The sequence below is a fragment of the Hippocampus bargibanti genome, linkage group LG16, assembly GCF_051943395.1.
Source record: "Hippocampus bargibanti isolate YZ-2025 linkage group LG16, ASM5194339v1, whole genome shotgun sequence".
NCBI lineage: Eukaryota > Metazoa > Chordata > Actinopteri > Syngnathiformes > Syngnathidae > Hippocampus > Hippocampus bargibanti.
This window is the reverse complement of record NC_142749.1, coordinates 6,624,606-6,640,264: the sequence shown is the minus strand read 5'-3', so window position 1 is coordinate 6,640,264 and position 15,659 is coordinate 6,624,606. Positions and strand designations below refer to the sequence as shown.

Below are 15,659 nucleotides of genomic sequence, written 5' to 3'. Positions count from 1 at the left end.
ACATTTAATGTGACGGCCCGCAGAACTGATTGTGAAGGCATACAGGCACATTTCTGATCCTGGTAACAAATGATGGCTGAAATGTGATTGGTTAATTACTTGAAGACGAAAACACGCCTGGAAGCAGCGCAACAGGGAAAAAGTAATGAAAGTAAACTGAAAGACAATTTGGAATTCTTTCATAAGAATTCATAGACAAAATCTAATTCACATCAGGCCGTGATTCCGATATTTTTAGGGCAGCAGAGAAGGCTTTGCAGGCCTTGATAGTCCGCCACTGGAGTTACCACCTTTTCAGCACGTGACCATGACTTTTATTTTATAAAAACAATTTCCAAAGTGCAATTTGTTGTAGTTTATGCCCACGTGCATACCGGGCGTTGCCTTTGGGTCACAGACGTGAACTTAAATGGCAACATCACCGGTCAAAACTGACATTCTCGGTTAGGCCTGAGATGGTCACTCAACCTGTCTCTTTTTTTTAGCCCAGAGCCAAGGCTGTCAACATGATAAACTCACTTCATGTCACATAAAGTGGCCTAACACTGACATACAAACAAACATGCCCCGAAACGTTTTATTTGGTTATTTATTTTATTGTTTGAACATGGACTGCTTGATCCTCCTATTAGATTGATGGATTCACTGTAATTGCCATTTTCTCTCCACTATTACTATTATTTATTTTGCCATTCATGCATGTGAAATCCTCTGTCTCCCATGCTAATTCAATATACGAGAGGGGAGGTGTGCGTGGGCCAGATGGATTGAACTACCGATTAGGTTTGGTTATGTTGCATATTGACACAAACCACATGCGCGCTCTGGGTTACCTCATAAGGGATAAGGGAGTCAAGGACAAGCAATTTGTCTGAGCTTTGAATTAATTTGCTGTGTAAAAAAAAGATGGGGATATGGAAATGCAAGTAATTAAGTTGATAGATTGGATGCAGCGTGTGTGATTCACATGTCATCGTCGCTACAGTGCTCCCCGGATGGAGATTGGCCATCACAGGCTGAGTTCAGATGCCTCAGCGTGCACTGAGAGCATTTGTCAGTCCTTCCTTCCCCAAACACATTTGTTGCAGTTGCGCGCAACCGGTTATGTATTTGCAATCAACCAATTATCCTTCTTAGGTCATTTAGCTATATGTTAGGGTTAGGGTTAGGGTTAGAGTTCTATCCACAAGGTGTGGGGTGGAGGGGAATGAGGGGCCATGTAAAGGAGAAGAGAAGACGAGAAGGAAGGTGAAAAAATCGTAAAATAAAGCGTTTGTAAACTGAGGTATTACTGTACTAAATTTTAATGATCCATTTATTTTGATTAAGGGAGCGGTGGGGATATATATATATATATATATAGTACTTTAGTCTTGTTCTATTAATTGAACACTGGCGTGGTGTCCGTCTAACTATATACCCCAAAAGTTTTGAACTCACCAAAATAGTAAACACCAATGTACAAATTGTTTGTTTTCAGACCAAATATTAGCTTGTACCAAGTACACACGGGTGTCAACATGACAGCCTAGTTGGCAGTCTGAGTGACTGTAATAAACAGACCAATTACCGAGATGTGATTGACCGGTCCACAGGCGGACCTGCTCATTCTAAAGATAGCAGAGACCTTTTTATTGCCCTGCTAATCTCTCCTATCACTCTATTTTATTTCCTTCTCGTCTTCTCTTCTCCTTTACATGGCCCCTCATTCCCCTCCACCCCACACCTTGTGGATAGAACTCAAGGTCATCAGATTTTTCTTCTCCTCATCGTTGTCATCAATGGACAGTGGGCAGTGAACATGGAGGAATTTAGCAGACAGACTCAGTATGTTGATCTTTGGGTTCAACGTCCTTTTTTTCCCACACAGAACTTTTAATTTGATTAGCTTTGTCATTGTTGTACTTTCCAGCTTTGTCATTTTTCTTAATATACTGCACTTCTTGTGTTCTGCTCGTGGGATCAGAGAAGGTTGAGAGCGTCGTTCTCGTACACATTTTGACAGAGTTATTTTTGTTTCTATTTATTTATTTAAGGGTGGATGAAAATGAAGTGGCACAATCAAATTGCAAAAGACTACTTGTATGTAGCTGAGTTTGGCATATCTATGAAATGTAATTGCAACTGGTATGTAACGAAATTAAAACCTGTCTAAAAAAACATGCAATAATAATAATAATAATAATATTGTGATTGGATTAGCCTTTATTAGTCTCGGGGTGGAGAAATTTACATTTCACAGCAGTAAAGTTAGGAAAGGAAGAGAAAAGGAATGAAAGAAGTAGAAATGTGCCATCTAGAAGTCAAAAAAAAAAAAAAAAGAAATAAGAAATAATGTGACACCACAATAGACACATACAGTCAGTCACTTTTTGCACCATATGAAGGCTGTCGCATCCATTGACAAAAAGAGATTATCTCACATCTCCTGTCCCGCATAAATCCACTTCAATTCCAAGCCGCAGCAAGTAATATTATTATTGTTATTATTATTATCTTTTTAAATTCATGTATTTATTTTGTGTGTGTGTGTGTGTGTGTGTGCCATGCTACCCGGCCATCCTTTAAAACACTCTCATTGAGTTTAATGAATTAATTCAAGCAGCCAACTTTACCTTTGCATGCTTAAGAAGGTGGCAGTAATGGACCAAATGTTTGCCAATCGCCAAAAGAAAGTAGAAAAAGAAATGGATACAGAAATAGCAGTAGTCACAGTAGTGGCCACAAATGTGTGAGCATCGTTCGTTTAACCCAACAAGAGTTTACTATTTAAAGCACCAAAAGTCACATTAATCGATCAGCATTGTATCTTTGGCCACAATGCGACGTGGAATTCTAATTGAGGGTAAGTCATTTTTTACCAAAAAGTAAAACCTTATTTAGACTCTGATGTTTTGTCTAACCACTCTGAGAGTCTGTGTACATTTAGAGAAGCAGGATGCACTCTCCTCCCCATTAATCTCCAAATGTAGCCTAGTTTATAAACTAAACAGCATCTTGTATTTGATGTTTCCATCTGTATTGCTTTAACGCACCCGTTTTCTTTTTTTGGGAGGGTCATTCTGAATGACTCATTTGCAGTGTGTGTTTAAATCGTATTTAGTAACACCCCTACGATTAGTGTCCTTCTCACTTAGACTTTGCATGAATCTTAGAAATACACATTTCGTTTGTTTCACTCCTGCAAAGTAAAAAGACATGCGAGTTACCTCTTTGTACTTCATCGCATTGACTTTTCTGTTCTGGAACATGAAGGTACTTGTACAATTGATATTAGCCTAATTTCCCACAGGCTTAATGATCCGAGCTGTGTGCAGACTTGAGCATGTCACATTAGGTTGGAATCCCTGCTGTTTACCCTCACGTCCCAGATTACCACTTTAAGATTTATCACCAGAGCAGATGAACTTCTCGTAACTTTCAAACTTTCCTTATCCATTTCTTACCCTGATGCAATATTGACGATGAAAAGAGAGGCCATCAGAATGGATGAATATTTAGATGCAGAACTTTTTTAAGAGGCAGCATGCGGGTGTCCATGTTTGCATCGTTGCTTCATCTTTTGACTGTCTTTTGTTTGAGGAAGTTCTTTAAAGAGTAAATTTTGCGCACTGCAATACTTTTTGCTTCATGTTGCCATATTGGACATTAAGGGGAAATATGAGCATTGTGGCTGCGTGAGGGACATAAATGGTCCCTTTCCATCTCCATTCGCCTGTGGAAAGAGGGATACATTGAAATACTCCTTGTGTGAGGCCAGTAAAAATGGCAATTTCCTTCTGTTTTTTTATTGTTATATTTTTATGCTCTGTCACATACACATGGAATACATGGAATGTATCCGTTGGGATTTTTGTCCACCATTTGAAAATTACATTCACATGGACGGGTGTTGTTTTTAAATAAACTTTGTGTCCAGAATAATCAAGACATGGGTAAGATCTAGGTACCCAAAAAAAGTTTGATTTACAAAACCGACAAAGTGCAACTGAAGCACTTGGAAATAGTCGTGAGCAGAGTGTTATAATCCAACCGCTCGACACTGAAAAATGCGCAGGATGGGATCACGACACATTGTGTGAAAACCGTAAAAAGAAAAGTTTCAAAGAATAGAGAACAGCAATATCTGTGTTTCGAGGAAAAGGTTACTTCATCAGTCATATGCACTTCATTGGGAGGTGTCTGACGTTTTGCTCCTCAAGAAGCATTTTTTGTAAAACAGCAAAACCCTTCACTAAATGGTGTAAATGGTGGTTTAAGATTTAAGTTAGACCGTGCTTACAACAGACTTCTTAGACCGATACCACAGAGGCTTATTCATGCTAATGAGGTGAAACCATACCCAGAACAACAGAGGTAAACAGATTGGTTTCAGGGAGTGGTCCACTGCTCCCCCAACCTTAGAGCAGGGACCTATCAGAGCAGGGGTCCGGCACAGAGACTTATCGGAGCAGAGATCTGGCACAGCCACCTCTGTCCATTAAAAGTACAGAGCCAGCACAACATTAGTTCACTGACGAAGCTCTTCAGATGAGGAGCGAAACATCAGACACCTTCAAAGAAGTACAGATGACGGCTGAATAAACCTTTTCCTCGATGGACCACTCCTGTACGACTGTGAGCTAACACAGAAGCAATATCAGTGGCCATTTTTTTTCATAATTGTACAGCTTTATTCCACTTCGTCAAACTTACAGCCCAGTCGAACTGCAGTTTTGTCATAGTTTTGTTTATTACCATGAATTTGTGAACACATCCATAAATTCTGATTAATATCCCGAAAATATCTAGGCTTTTACCACCTAGCATGCTAATCGATTAATTAAGAACTGATTTAAAAAATGCCTTTTGTTTGTGTCTATATGGGTCACTTCCCTCCCCGGGCTGTCGCTGTAAATCAGCACCTCATCTACATCAGCTCGCTGGATGGCATCGAGGTTGTCGTTATTTTCAGAAGGGGTGGTAAAGACACAAAACAAATCACCTGTGTTATTTATGGTACCTGCTCGCTGTGAAACCAATAACGGGAAAAACAGGGTGAAACGAAAAAGAGGGAAAAACACTCCCTATAATGTCGCGCTCGAGGCTCAGGCTTGTAATTAAGGAGGAATTCTCAGCAATGTCCGTCATGTTCCTTTACATTGTGTTTCATGTTGACAAATGTGCACAAACAGCTTTGATGACAATCCGGTTGTTCTATAGTTTCACCGTCTGGTGCGAGTGATTCATCATGAGAAGCTGATGTCCTTCATACACTATACTTCTAAATAAATGAACACACTGTTGTGTGCATTTTTCAAAATATACATGTACAATACATATATACATTGTCCCTTTGTCAGACCAAAAACAATAAAAGGCTACCTTAATAGCACACAGCTGAAGAAAAAAAAAAAAAAAACAGGTCATGAGTCATCAGTTACTTCCGTGTGAATGATAAATAGTGTTTTGAGGACAGGAAGTGTGATCTTTTGATGTATGATATTACATAATCAAAAATAATAAAGGACAGAGGTCAGAGAAAATAATGTGTTGCTTCCGCATGGACATGCATTGTTTTTTGTGTTGGTGGCATTTTTCAGGTTGCACGAGGCATCAATCTGATGTGGGTGTCGCATGATTTTATTCTTGTCTTGACAAGAGTTGAGCAGGTCTTGTAAGTTTTGCTGCGGACACATACAGAGTTGGCAATGGCTCTGCAAAGTGTGCATGAATAACTAAAAGATGAAAATGGTTTATTCTTTCCATTTTAGACCATTTGTCTGTTTGTTTAAATTAGATTTTAAGATTGATTTAAAATACACAAATAGTTACTTTTTTATTACCACCTAACAATAGAGAATGAGGTACTTCTGGTATTATTTTCTGCCCTTCTTAAATATGTACTCTGCCTTATTTTTGAACGTCTTTGTAGTGCTCTTTCTTCTATCGTCATTATGCAGCACTTCAAAGGACATGTCATGGATTGAAAGGCACACTGAAGACAGCCAGCATGTTAGATAATTACGCTGCCAGTCTCTTCTCAGATCCTCGCAGAGATTTTACAACACGATATTGTTCCAACAGTGAAGTGTTCTGCTTTAATACACGGTTACAGCGGTCGCCATCGTATCGTGGTTGTCTAGACAGCCGTCGTTCTTGAGGTCGGTAGACAGTATTTAATGTGATTTTTTTTTTTTTTTTTTAGTTCATTCACTGCCATTCATGAATTTATTCGGGAATTGAAAATAGAGCACCATTTTTCTTGTTTGGGTGCCTCTAAAGCGTTGGCCATGGCCTCTGGCAACAGTTTTCCCTTCCACAAGGGGGCAACATTTCCCTTTTGTCCATGTTAGTGCTTTGTTCCATCTTCAGCTGTTGTTCAAGCGCTATATAAACCAATGTATGTATTGCATTGTATTTTGGACAGCTGCCCTCATTTCAAACTCATATAACTCCAGACCCATATAATTTAGAAATTAACTCATTTTTTTTCTGATGAAAAAAGGTTTCTTACGCTGCATTGAATGTAGTCCTAAACCCCAATATTCTGTGGGTCTTGGAATACGAGTGACAATGACAAAAACCCCGGCATTGGAGTGTACACATTTCTGCATATCATCTGGCAGTGAATGAGTTAATGTTAGATGGAATCGAACGAGATGCCTCTTGCCAACCCTATAAGCCCAGGATAACTGTTTTCAAAAGTAATATACATGATAATTTGAAAAATATAAGGTCATAGGAGGAGGCTTCAGAATTTTCTATTGGTGGCCTCGCTCATGTGTGTGACACATGAGCGAGACTATTATTTGGGTGTGTTGGGATTTTTGAAAGAACCCGTTACTGTGTAACGTGATGAAATTGATTCAGTGCCACGCATGGTCGGCGGGTTATCACACATCTTCCTGCACCACAAACTCATTCAATCTCCATCTCACTGCTGTGAACTTGCTTTTGACCGCCTTGCGCAGCGGCTTTCCATTCCTCATTCAGCCACTGAGAAAGTGATTCAAGGTTAATTTAGTTTATTTATTTGGCTTGACTGTCGTGACTGACTGTATTGCAGTGCTATGTGATTTTGATTGAAATCTAGATTTTTCATCCGCATCGCAACATCTTTCTGCAAAAAAAAAAAGGATGAACCTTGCTCAATGTGATGGAGTGACATCTGTCACAGGTGGATGTTGGAGTCTTGCCATCATGTACATTTGACTTCAATTACAGTAGTTGGAGAAAAGTAAATGGTGTGTTTTATTGCCCATGAATACATGTATGTTGACTTTCTCCTCGAGGGGTTGTAAATTGTATCATAATCAAATGAATACCGTATTTTCCAGTGTATAAGGCGCAGCCCCAATAAATTGTGCATTTTCCAACTTTTTTCAGATACAGTATAAGGCGCATGGACTATAAGGCACACCTTCAATGAATGAAAAAGAGTTTTTCAAATATAATATATAAATATATATATATATATAACTTCCAAATATAAACCACCCCACATTAAAATGCGCGACAGTAGAGGCTGGAGTTACGCACTACTTCTTCGGGGGGGGGGGGGGGGGGGGGGGGGGGGGGGTTGACTCGGTAGCACACCAAGCACATCTGCACATAAGGCGCAGGGACATCTTTTGAAGAAAATGAAGGCTTTTGGGTGAGCCCTTTACACCGGAAAATACGGTAAATTAACCCAAGTGCCGTAATTTCCGGACTGATCATAAGCCCCTACCCACTACATTTTCAAAGGAAAAACGATTTTGTACACGCACAAGCTGCACCTCTCGAAAATCCGCAGTTGCTCACATTGTAACATGAGATAGTTGCATGGAAAGAGTACACAGAAAGATCTTTCAGGTATTAATAACTTCACCTTATTTTGTCTTTGGCTGTTGACGCTGCAGTATGACAGGGGTAAACAACCTTTGATATTCACCAGGCGGCGTGGATAAGATTTATTTTCTCTAATCCGGGCAAGCACTAAAATACTGTTCTGGATCCACGACAAGACATTTAAAGCTAGTGACATGATATGAATGGGTCTTATTTTGACAGTGGTGTCGTTCCATCGGTGATTGCTGTTAGCCTCTTTGTAGCTCTCATCTACTCTTATTTCATTTGATAAACAAACTGTTATTGGACTAAGGCTCCATGTTGGGAATTGTATCACAACTCAGCACCTCCCCCTTCAACTCAAGAAGCCAATGTCAAACTGAAACAAAGATACATTTCACACTGCAAGCCCAAGCGTTACCAGGAAACGAGTAACTCTCGATAACTAAAACCAGAAAGACACCCGAGATTGATCGGCAAGCCATCGAGAACTCAGGTTAACTGAGTGGCAATAATAGCGGGAAGGAGAGTCGATAACTGCGCGAGGTGCTTTGGGCCGTGAAACACGACTCAATTTGTTGGAATTAACTGTTGAGAAGCTGCAAGTGAAAAAGCCTCCAAATTCAGGTTGCTATTTTAACAAGGAATATATCTATCCAGAGAGAAAATGTGATCAAACAAATGACCAATCAATGTAGTTTTTTTCATCCTTATTAAATGTTGTCCTTCCGTTTGCCTGTCATGTCTGAGGTTTATTTCATTTTCACACTATGTAATAATGCATTATATTACTGTAAATGCTCCTGGTGAAATTGTTATACATTTGACTCTCGTTTTCAATTAGCCTTTATTGCCAAATCTCTACTGCCCTCATGTGGTTGTCCGGTTCACTACATATTCCAATTCAAAAAGTGTTGCAAAGTGAATTCAAGATTTTAGAGGCTTTCATCACGGTTTTGCGGACAACAGATATTCTGTGTAATTGTATTTGGTAAAAGTCATTTTCTCGGGACTAATAACCCCTTTGATTTAGGTTTCTGCACTGCACCATTCCGTTAGTCAATATCCTGTCAAAAAAACTAGTACAGTATTAAACATCTTTAAATCTTGATTCTAATGTATTTCCTCGTGACTATAATTCTCATCATCAAGCATTTTTCTATTGTGTACTATGTAATTAATTTCTTGTCTGTGCCCTCTGTGCAGTGTTTATTATGGCTGCAGGACTGCTGGTGTACCCGTTTGGGCTGAACTCTTCACTCGTCAGGTCATTTTGCGGAAACTCGGACGTCTACAACGCCGGCGAGTGCCAAATTGGCTGGGGGTACATGTTGGCCATTGTGGGGGTGTTGCTCACCATCTTTTTGCCCTTTTTTGCCAAATATGCACCAAAGGAGCAGCTGTCTCCCACACCTTTGCCTGCTCTCTTATAATTGTTTTTCTTTTAGCTGCCTTTAACTAAATGACCAACGCTTTTTTTTAAGATGCTGCTATGAAATGCAGTTTGGGGAAACTGGCTCTTTTGTGCGCTGTCTTCCTATGTGTGATATATAAAAATGACTTCAGTTATGTTTCATATAAACATTTTTAAAACATCATTTACCAGCTTGTAGACACTTTAACTCGGCCATTTTCCATGAAGATGTTGTCCAGTGGGACAATCGCTATCACGATTGCAGCATTTTCTATGTACCTCTGCCCTCGTTTTGTGGGTATGAAGTGGAACATGAACTGTTCCAAAAAAAGACAGGACATATGTGCACAATGGAATTGCAAATACAACTTGATTTGTATTTTACCCCCACATCTAAAAACAATTATTTTAAAAAGTTTTGAGGAGTACAAGACAAGAACAGATTTTTTTTTAACTCAAGGAGGTTTACCTGGCGCAACTGTACATATGAACAAAAAAATGGAATTGAAGTTTAACATTCTGAAAATGTCTACAAATTTAACGAATGGATCGAAATTTAACGAATGGACGAAAGGATCAAGATGATCTTTCTCTGAGATGCTACTTTTTGAGTCATCACACATATTTCGTTGTCTCTTTTTTTAACAGATAGTGGTTTCTCAGTAGTGCTGTCCAAAATGTCAAACCTTTCCCCAAATTACAGTGTTGGTGTATGTGACTCGCTTGTTAAATACAAGCGAGTAATTCCGGATAACAAACAAACAAACACAAAAGGCAGCGAGATTTGGGGATTTTTGTCAAAAGAAAAAAGACAGACGGATGTAAATGGTAGAATAACTTGCTGTCAATTACAATGTGATGTGACCAATGTGTGCCTTTTTAAGATGACAGTGTTCAATACCGTTATCAGGTTGTCATCTCCACTATAACAGAATTTGAGGACTATGTTTTTTTTTCTTCATCTCATGCTTGATGCAGTTTCATACCGCTAAGACAGGGGTGTCAACGTCATTTTTTTGCCGCGGACCACATTGTAGTTATGGTTTCCTCTCGAGGGCCGTTATGAATTTGGGGAACCCATTAGAATGTTTCCCTTCAAATATTACATATAGAGCACACATCAAATTAATGAATAACTCGTTTTGAAATCTGAAGTCAAGAATAATGACTTTTATTGTGGTTGACATCCAAAAATATGAAATTTTGGCTCAGATTTTAGCAATCATCATGGAATTTAACAAGTTTGATTTGCTTTCGCGGGCCGAAAAAAATGATGTGGCGGGCCGGATTTGACTCGCGGGCCTTGACTTTGACACCTGTGACGTAGGGGGTTGGAACACTGCTCTTTCATGGGGATTTCAGGACAACTGCCATCATGCTCACACAAAACTGCTCCTTCAGCAGGACTTTCTCTGCACCCTGCCACTTCATCAAGCTAAACTTACTTTTCAGTGTGTACGTTGATGTTTGCGTTTTATTTTAATTAAACGTGGATGTGACTTTCAACAGTTGGGTCCTTATAATGCCATATCCCAATTGCAAGAAATGCTCATTTTACAGGTGCCATATTTAAAAGAAGGTTGTGAAAAGTAACTGTTTGGATCTCATCCTGTGGGATTGCAACGGGTCTGTTTTTCACTGCTTTTTTGTTAAAAATCTCCGTGTGGAAAGAGTCACTGGTGAACGTATTTTGGTAGGTCAACTTTTTTTCCCTTTGTTGTAGTTGTAAATAAGATTACTGTACAGTAATTGCTATCTTGTCGGTCTAAACTGCCTGTTTTTGAAATTGTATTTGGAGCGATGCCTTTGTTGTGTTTGCAGTAATCTGTTAACATTGTTTGCTGTTCTGTGGTTTTCTTTGTAATAAAAATACACAATGATTTTTGGTCACATTAATTTCTTTTCAATGTATTGCAGGAAAGATGCAATATAATCAAAACTATCAAGTGAACACATCTGTGTAAATATTGTTTTCATACAACAAAACGAAGATGACAAACTTTCAAAAAATATAGATACATGTATATAACGGCATAAAAACAATAACCATGTGAAAATATTGCTATTCGCTCTTGCGACGCATTCTGTAGTCAAACTTCATGAAGTAATCTGACGAGTTGGCGCATGTGAGTGTCGCAGGCTCTGATGGCCTCCTGAGCATTTCTGACCTCTGAGGGCTTGGCTGCTCGAACGGACACGCACACCAGGACATCTTTGACGGGGTCATAGTTACCCACACAGCGGTGAACTTGGCCACGGATAAGGCGAGGCAACTCTTGCTCCTGAGGAAAAATAAAACACAATTTGGAAAACATACGCCTGTAGTGCGATGATTGATAAGTCAGCCAGTGATTTGTTTGTGTAGACTTTCAGTCATACAAGAGTGGTCCATCGAGGAAAAGGTTTCTTCAGCCGTCATCTGTCCTTCTTTGAAGATGTCTGACATTTTGCTCCTCATCCGAAGAGCTTTGTCAGCGAACAAAGTTGTGCTGGTAACCCTGGCCCTATATCCATCAGGGATATAAGCACTATATAAATCAATATACATGTAAGATCCGACTTGCGACTGGGTTCCGTTCCGACAAAACGGTTGTAAGTCAAACGGTCGTAAATCGAAATGCATTCAAAATGGCTGACGCGAGGTTTATACGACAGGATAGTATACGATGTCAATCTGTTGTTTTTATGCAACATTTTCTATTGATCACTATTATATACCAAAAAGTTGACAGTTCATTGATAAATCTTAAGTTTTTGTGTCATTTTACATTTCGTATTATCGATCTTTATTACTGTCGGCGCACATGCTTTCTGCTGTCCCAAATACGCACGGCTTCCCACGCATGCAAGCTGTCCCAAAATCGCTCTCCCTGCTCACGGAGAAGTCACCCAACACACACGCTCGGACTCTGGCGGACGCGAAAGCAAAAAGTTCTACCGGTCGCCCTCTCCCTGGCCGTAACCTGCACCGACGAGCGGCCGGACCCAGGGGCCGTCTGCAACGCCGAGTCGCCCAACCCGCCATCTCGCCGCGCAGCAGAACGAACTGTCTCAGAGAGGCAGCGGCGCCGACATTGACCGATGCCATGGCGTCTGCGGACCGCCTACCCCCCCCCCCCCCCTTCCGATTGTTGTGCGAGTGAGATGCTGTCAGGCTGGAGAAAATTATTGTATGCCTTTGTTAGGAAACAGTTATTTTGTATTTTCATTTTGTGCAATGCTGCTCCGGCAAATAAACATCCTACTTGTTCGATATTGTCACGTTCGGATTGACAGCTGGGGGCGGGGCCACACCTCCCCACTTTCACCACTTCCACCACTTCGTTCATCAGGACAGCGGGTCCGAAAACGGGACGCTGTCAACCTGTTTTTTTTGGACTTTCTATATCTTCTGTGCTCGGTCCGAGCCCCTCACAACCCCCCCCCCCCCACCACCACTACCACATAAGCAGTATTGTGTTGTCTCTCAATAAAGTATCCTCCACGGACCTCTCTCTGTCGCTTGCTTGGGGATCCAGACATTCAATTTCGCTCCGACGAGTCGGCTGCTCTCTACCTCGTTCGGAACGTGAAAGATCTAAACAAGAAGGATCATCTCGAGTCCTTATTCTACATTTCTGCGGAGTTCAGCAGCGTTGCCAGCTGCAGTGGTGGCAGCCGTAGAATTTAAAAGGTCTGGCGGTCGTGGTCATAAGTACAGGTGGTAACTCGCGCCGGTCGTAAATCGGATGTTACCTCTATGTAAAGTCTCGTTATATCGATATTCTCGGGAGTCGGAAAAAATATCGATATAACCGGACTATCGATATATCCGATCCTGCGGCATGTAAATTTTCTCCTTGCGTTCATAGAAATAGTATCGTAATAAGCAGCACTATCGATATAACCAATACCGATATAACGAGACTTTACTGTATGTAAGGGCCAGGGTTGCCAGCACAACTTTAGTTCACTGACGAAGCTCTTCAGATGAGGAGCGAAACATCCGACACCTTCATAGAAGTACAGATGACAGCTGAAGAAACCTTTTCCTCAATGAGCCAATGATAATGGACTCAATTCTCAAAATGGGTACAAAAAAATGGAATGGCCAACCATTTCAATACGACCAAACTTCCTGGCTTGTTTTGCATAAAATAACTCAAGTAGTTGCATTGTTTTATACCAAACAACAGAATTATAGGGGTCAGACACCCAGAATTAAGCACGGAATATTGTGTTAATGCATTTTCCCAACTCACATTTTGATAGAAGAGACACTGCACAACCTCCTTTCCATCTCTCAACAAGAAATTTTTGGCTCCATGTAGACCCTGTGTGACAGCTGAATCCAGAGTGGCTGATGGGAGAGCACATGTCGGAATGTTGACGTGGTTATGAGATGACAAGAGAGGCAACAGTGATCATCAAGTAACTAACCAAATATCTCAAAGAAATATGTGACTTTGTCCTTAAACTGACTCCAGTGTTTCATGCCGTCGATGACTGCAGTCAAAATCCTGAGTGAGTTGTCAAATGGTGCTTTTTTGGAAACACTTTTCTGCTCAACGAAGGAAAGATAATACAGAAAACACAAAGATTGAATCGACTTTATAACCTACCGGCATAGTGCATGTTAAGTGTCTGATACCGTTTGAATTTCTTGTGCAGTCTGGGGTGTATTTGCACTCCTTTTTCCCACAAACATGGGATTCTGCGATCCAAAACTGCTTGTAAAATTCCATTTGTTTTGTGTCTGTGCAGTTAGCCCGCTAGGTGGACCGACGGGGCGAGGCAGAGATCTGGCCTGTCCAGGATTAGCCGGCCTACAAGATGATTGTTGGCCCATCTGAGAGAACCCGCGATGAGGTGTTTGCTTGCTCGAGACGCTCGGACTGCTGGAAGGAGTTTGATACTGCGTCTGTCTGGTTGTGAATATTGATCCGGAAGTCTGTTGTCTCTCAAGGTTTCCCGGTGTTCCCATGTTTGAGCTGAGAACGAGAAACAACTCTAATCTAAATTTCATGTTATACATTATAAAGACTTCCATTCAACTTTCACGGTACTGTTGCAGTGGCAAACATGGCAACATCAACAGACAAAACCCACTTTGTACTTCCAGCTTTGTAGGGATGTGGTAAAGGCACGTAAGATCGCATTGTTGGTGCTGGTCGATAGCTGCCACGCTGTGGAGACTGATTAGATCGTGCCATGTCTTGATTGTTCCACTGGTGACTTGGACGAACATCATAAGAGGAACCTGAGGCCTGGTAAGACCCGTAGGCACCTACGGAGAAAGTCATTCTCAAGAAACACTTAATTAAATATAGATTTTGCTTGTGATTAGCAAATCATTGCATAAAATGGGTGACATTCAGTTTAATGCCCTCACATTGGTGATGGTTTTGGAAGCTCTTAACATGGATACAATGCTAGTTTATGGCGCATTCATTTTTCTTGCTAGGGGCTGCTGCAGTAAGTTAACAGAGCCTGAATGAATACTTCACCTGATGCACCACTAGGAGTCGGTGAGCTGTTGGGTGGCATGAAGTTGGTGTGAGAGAAGAAGTTATTCTCAGGAGTGGACGTCAGAGGGATTCGATTTCTTTTCTTTTGATTGAATAGCGGAACTGGGAGGCAGCCTATTTCAGACAGTGAGGGCAACAAAGCTTCTTACTCATAATACTCTTTCCATGTGGGAAATATATGTACTAATAATGTATATATTACAAGTGCTACAGCAGACAATATCTAAAATCTCTAAGATCTTTATTACTGCAAATCCTATCTCAGCTTTCTTCGGATAGTCCGTGGGGGATACACTCTTAACCGGTTGCCAGGTAATCCCAGGGCACGCAAAAACAAACAACCATTGGCATTCACAATCATACTTATAGAACTGCTTCAAACAACAAAGCGTGTGGGGGAAACGTGGTTAAAATTACAACAACATCAGTGTTTTTTATGCTACATGTTGTGTTGGTGATTTTATTTTAACTTTTTGTAAAGTGCTTTGTTACAACTGCTGTGAGGGTGCTACATAAATCAGGATGTATTGTATTGCTGGGGTAAAAAAGAAAATGTTTATGTTGTTGCCATGTATCCAATCTTAGGTTGATTGAATAACAAACCTTGTCCCCAGTTGTGAATTATTGTGAATCGTTGTGTCATTTAATAGATTTTTTTAATCCGTGGTTCGGAAACACATTTCAAACCTGGTGTTGGTCTGCATTGCAGATTGTCATTCCTTTTCATCCTTGTTATTCAAAGACATTAGCTGGAATCCTGAAATTCATTGAACGAACGTGAAAAACCACTTCACAGGTTAATATATGAAAAGGCGTTTATGACTTCAATCTATATCCGCTGGCTATGCTAGTTAGCTGTGCCTGACATTCGGCTATGGTGTTATAATTTAAAAAAAGGTAAACACTCCACATCTACGATTGTTAAA

The 15,659-nt window shown here is 40.5% G+C and overlaps 2 protein-coding genes across 2 annotated transcripts in view; one reads left to right on the top strand and one right to left on the bottom strand.

Annotated features, from left to right (window-relative positions):
- The window catches only part of lhfpl7 (LHFPL tetraspan subfamily member 7), an 86,611-nt gene extending 75,505 nt beyond the window's left edge, over positions 1–11,106 (top strand). The window contains exon 3 of the mRNA XM_089017034.1: positions 9,019–11,106. Within this exon, the coding sequence (XP_088873160.1) occupies positions 9,019–9,245 (227 nt within the window). The 3' untranslated portion in view covers positions 9,246–11,106. The remainder of the gene's footprint in view (positions 1–9,018) is intronic.
- A 153-nt stretch (positions 11,107–11,259) lies between these two features.
- spata22 (spermatogenesis associated 22) lies at positions 11,260–15,037 on the bottom strand. Its single transcript, XM_089017283.1, has 6 exons — positions 14,713–15,037; positions 14,315–14,492; positions 13,857–14,196; positions 13,646–13,766; positions 13,468–13,565; positions 11,260–11,508 (listed from the first exon to the last, which is right to left on the bottom strand). Exons 1-6 carry the CDS (start codon positions 14,750–14,752, stop codon positions 11,317–11,319), a joined length of 969 nt encoding a protein of 322 aa, XP_088873409.1. The 5' UTR covers positions 14,753–15,037; the 3' UTR covers positions 11,260–11,316.
- Positions 15,038–15,659: the final 622 nt, after the last annotated feature.

Coding starts and splice junctions, on each gene's coding strand:
- spata22 (XM_089017283.1), bottom strand. CDS start 14,752: ATGCCACCCAACAGCTCACCGACTCCTAGTGGTGCATCAG. Junction 14,197..14,314: donor TACAAAGCTGGAAGTACAAA/GTGGGTTTTGTC, acceptor TCTCGTTCTCAG/CTCAAACATGGGAACACCGG. Junction 11,509..13,467: donor AGTGTCTCTTCTATCAAAAT/GTGAGTTGGGAA, acceptor ATTTTTCCTCAG/GAGCAAGAGTTGCCTCGCCT.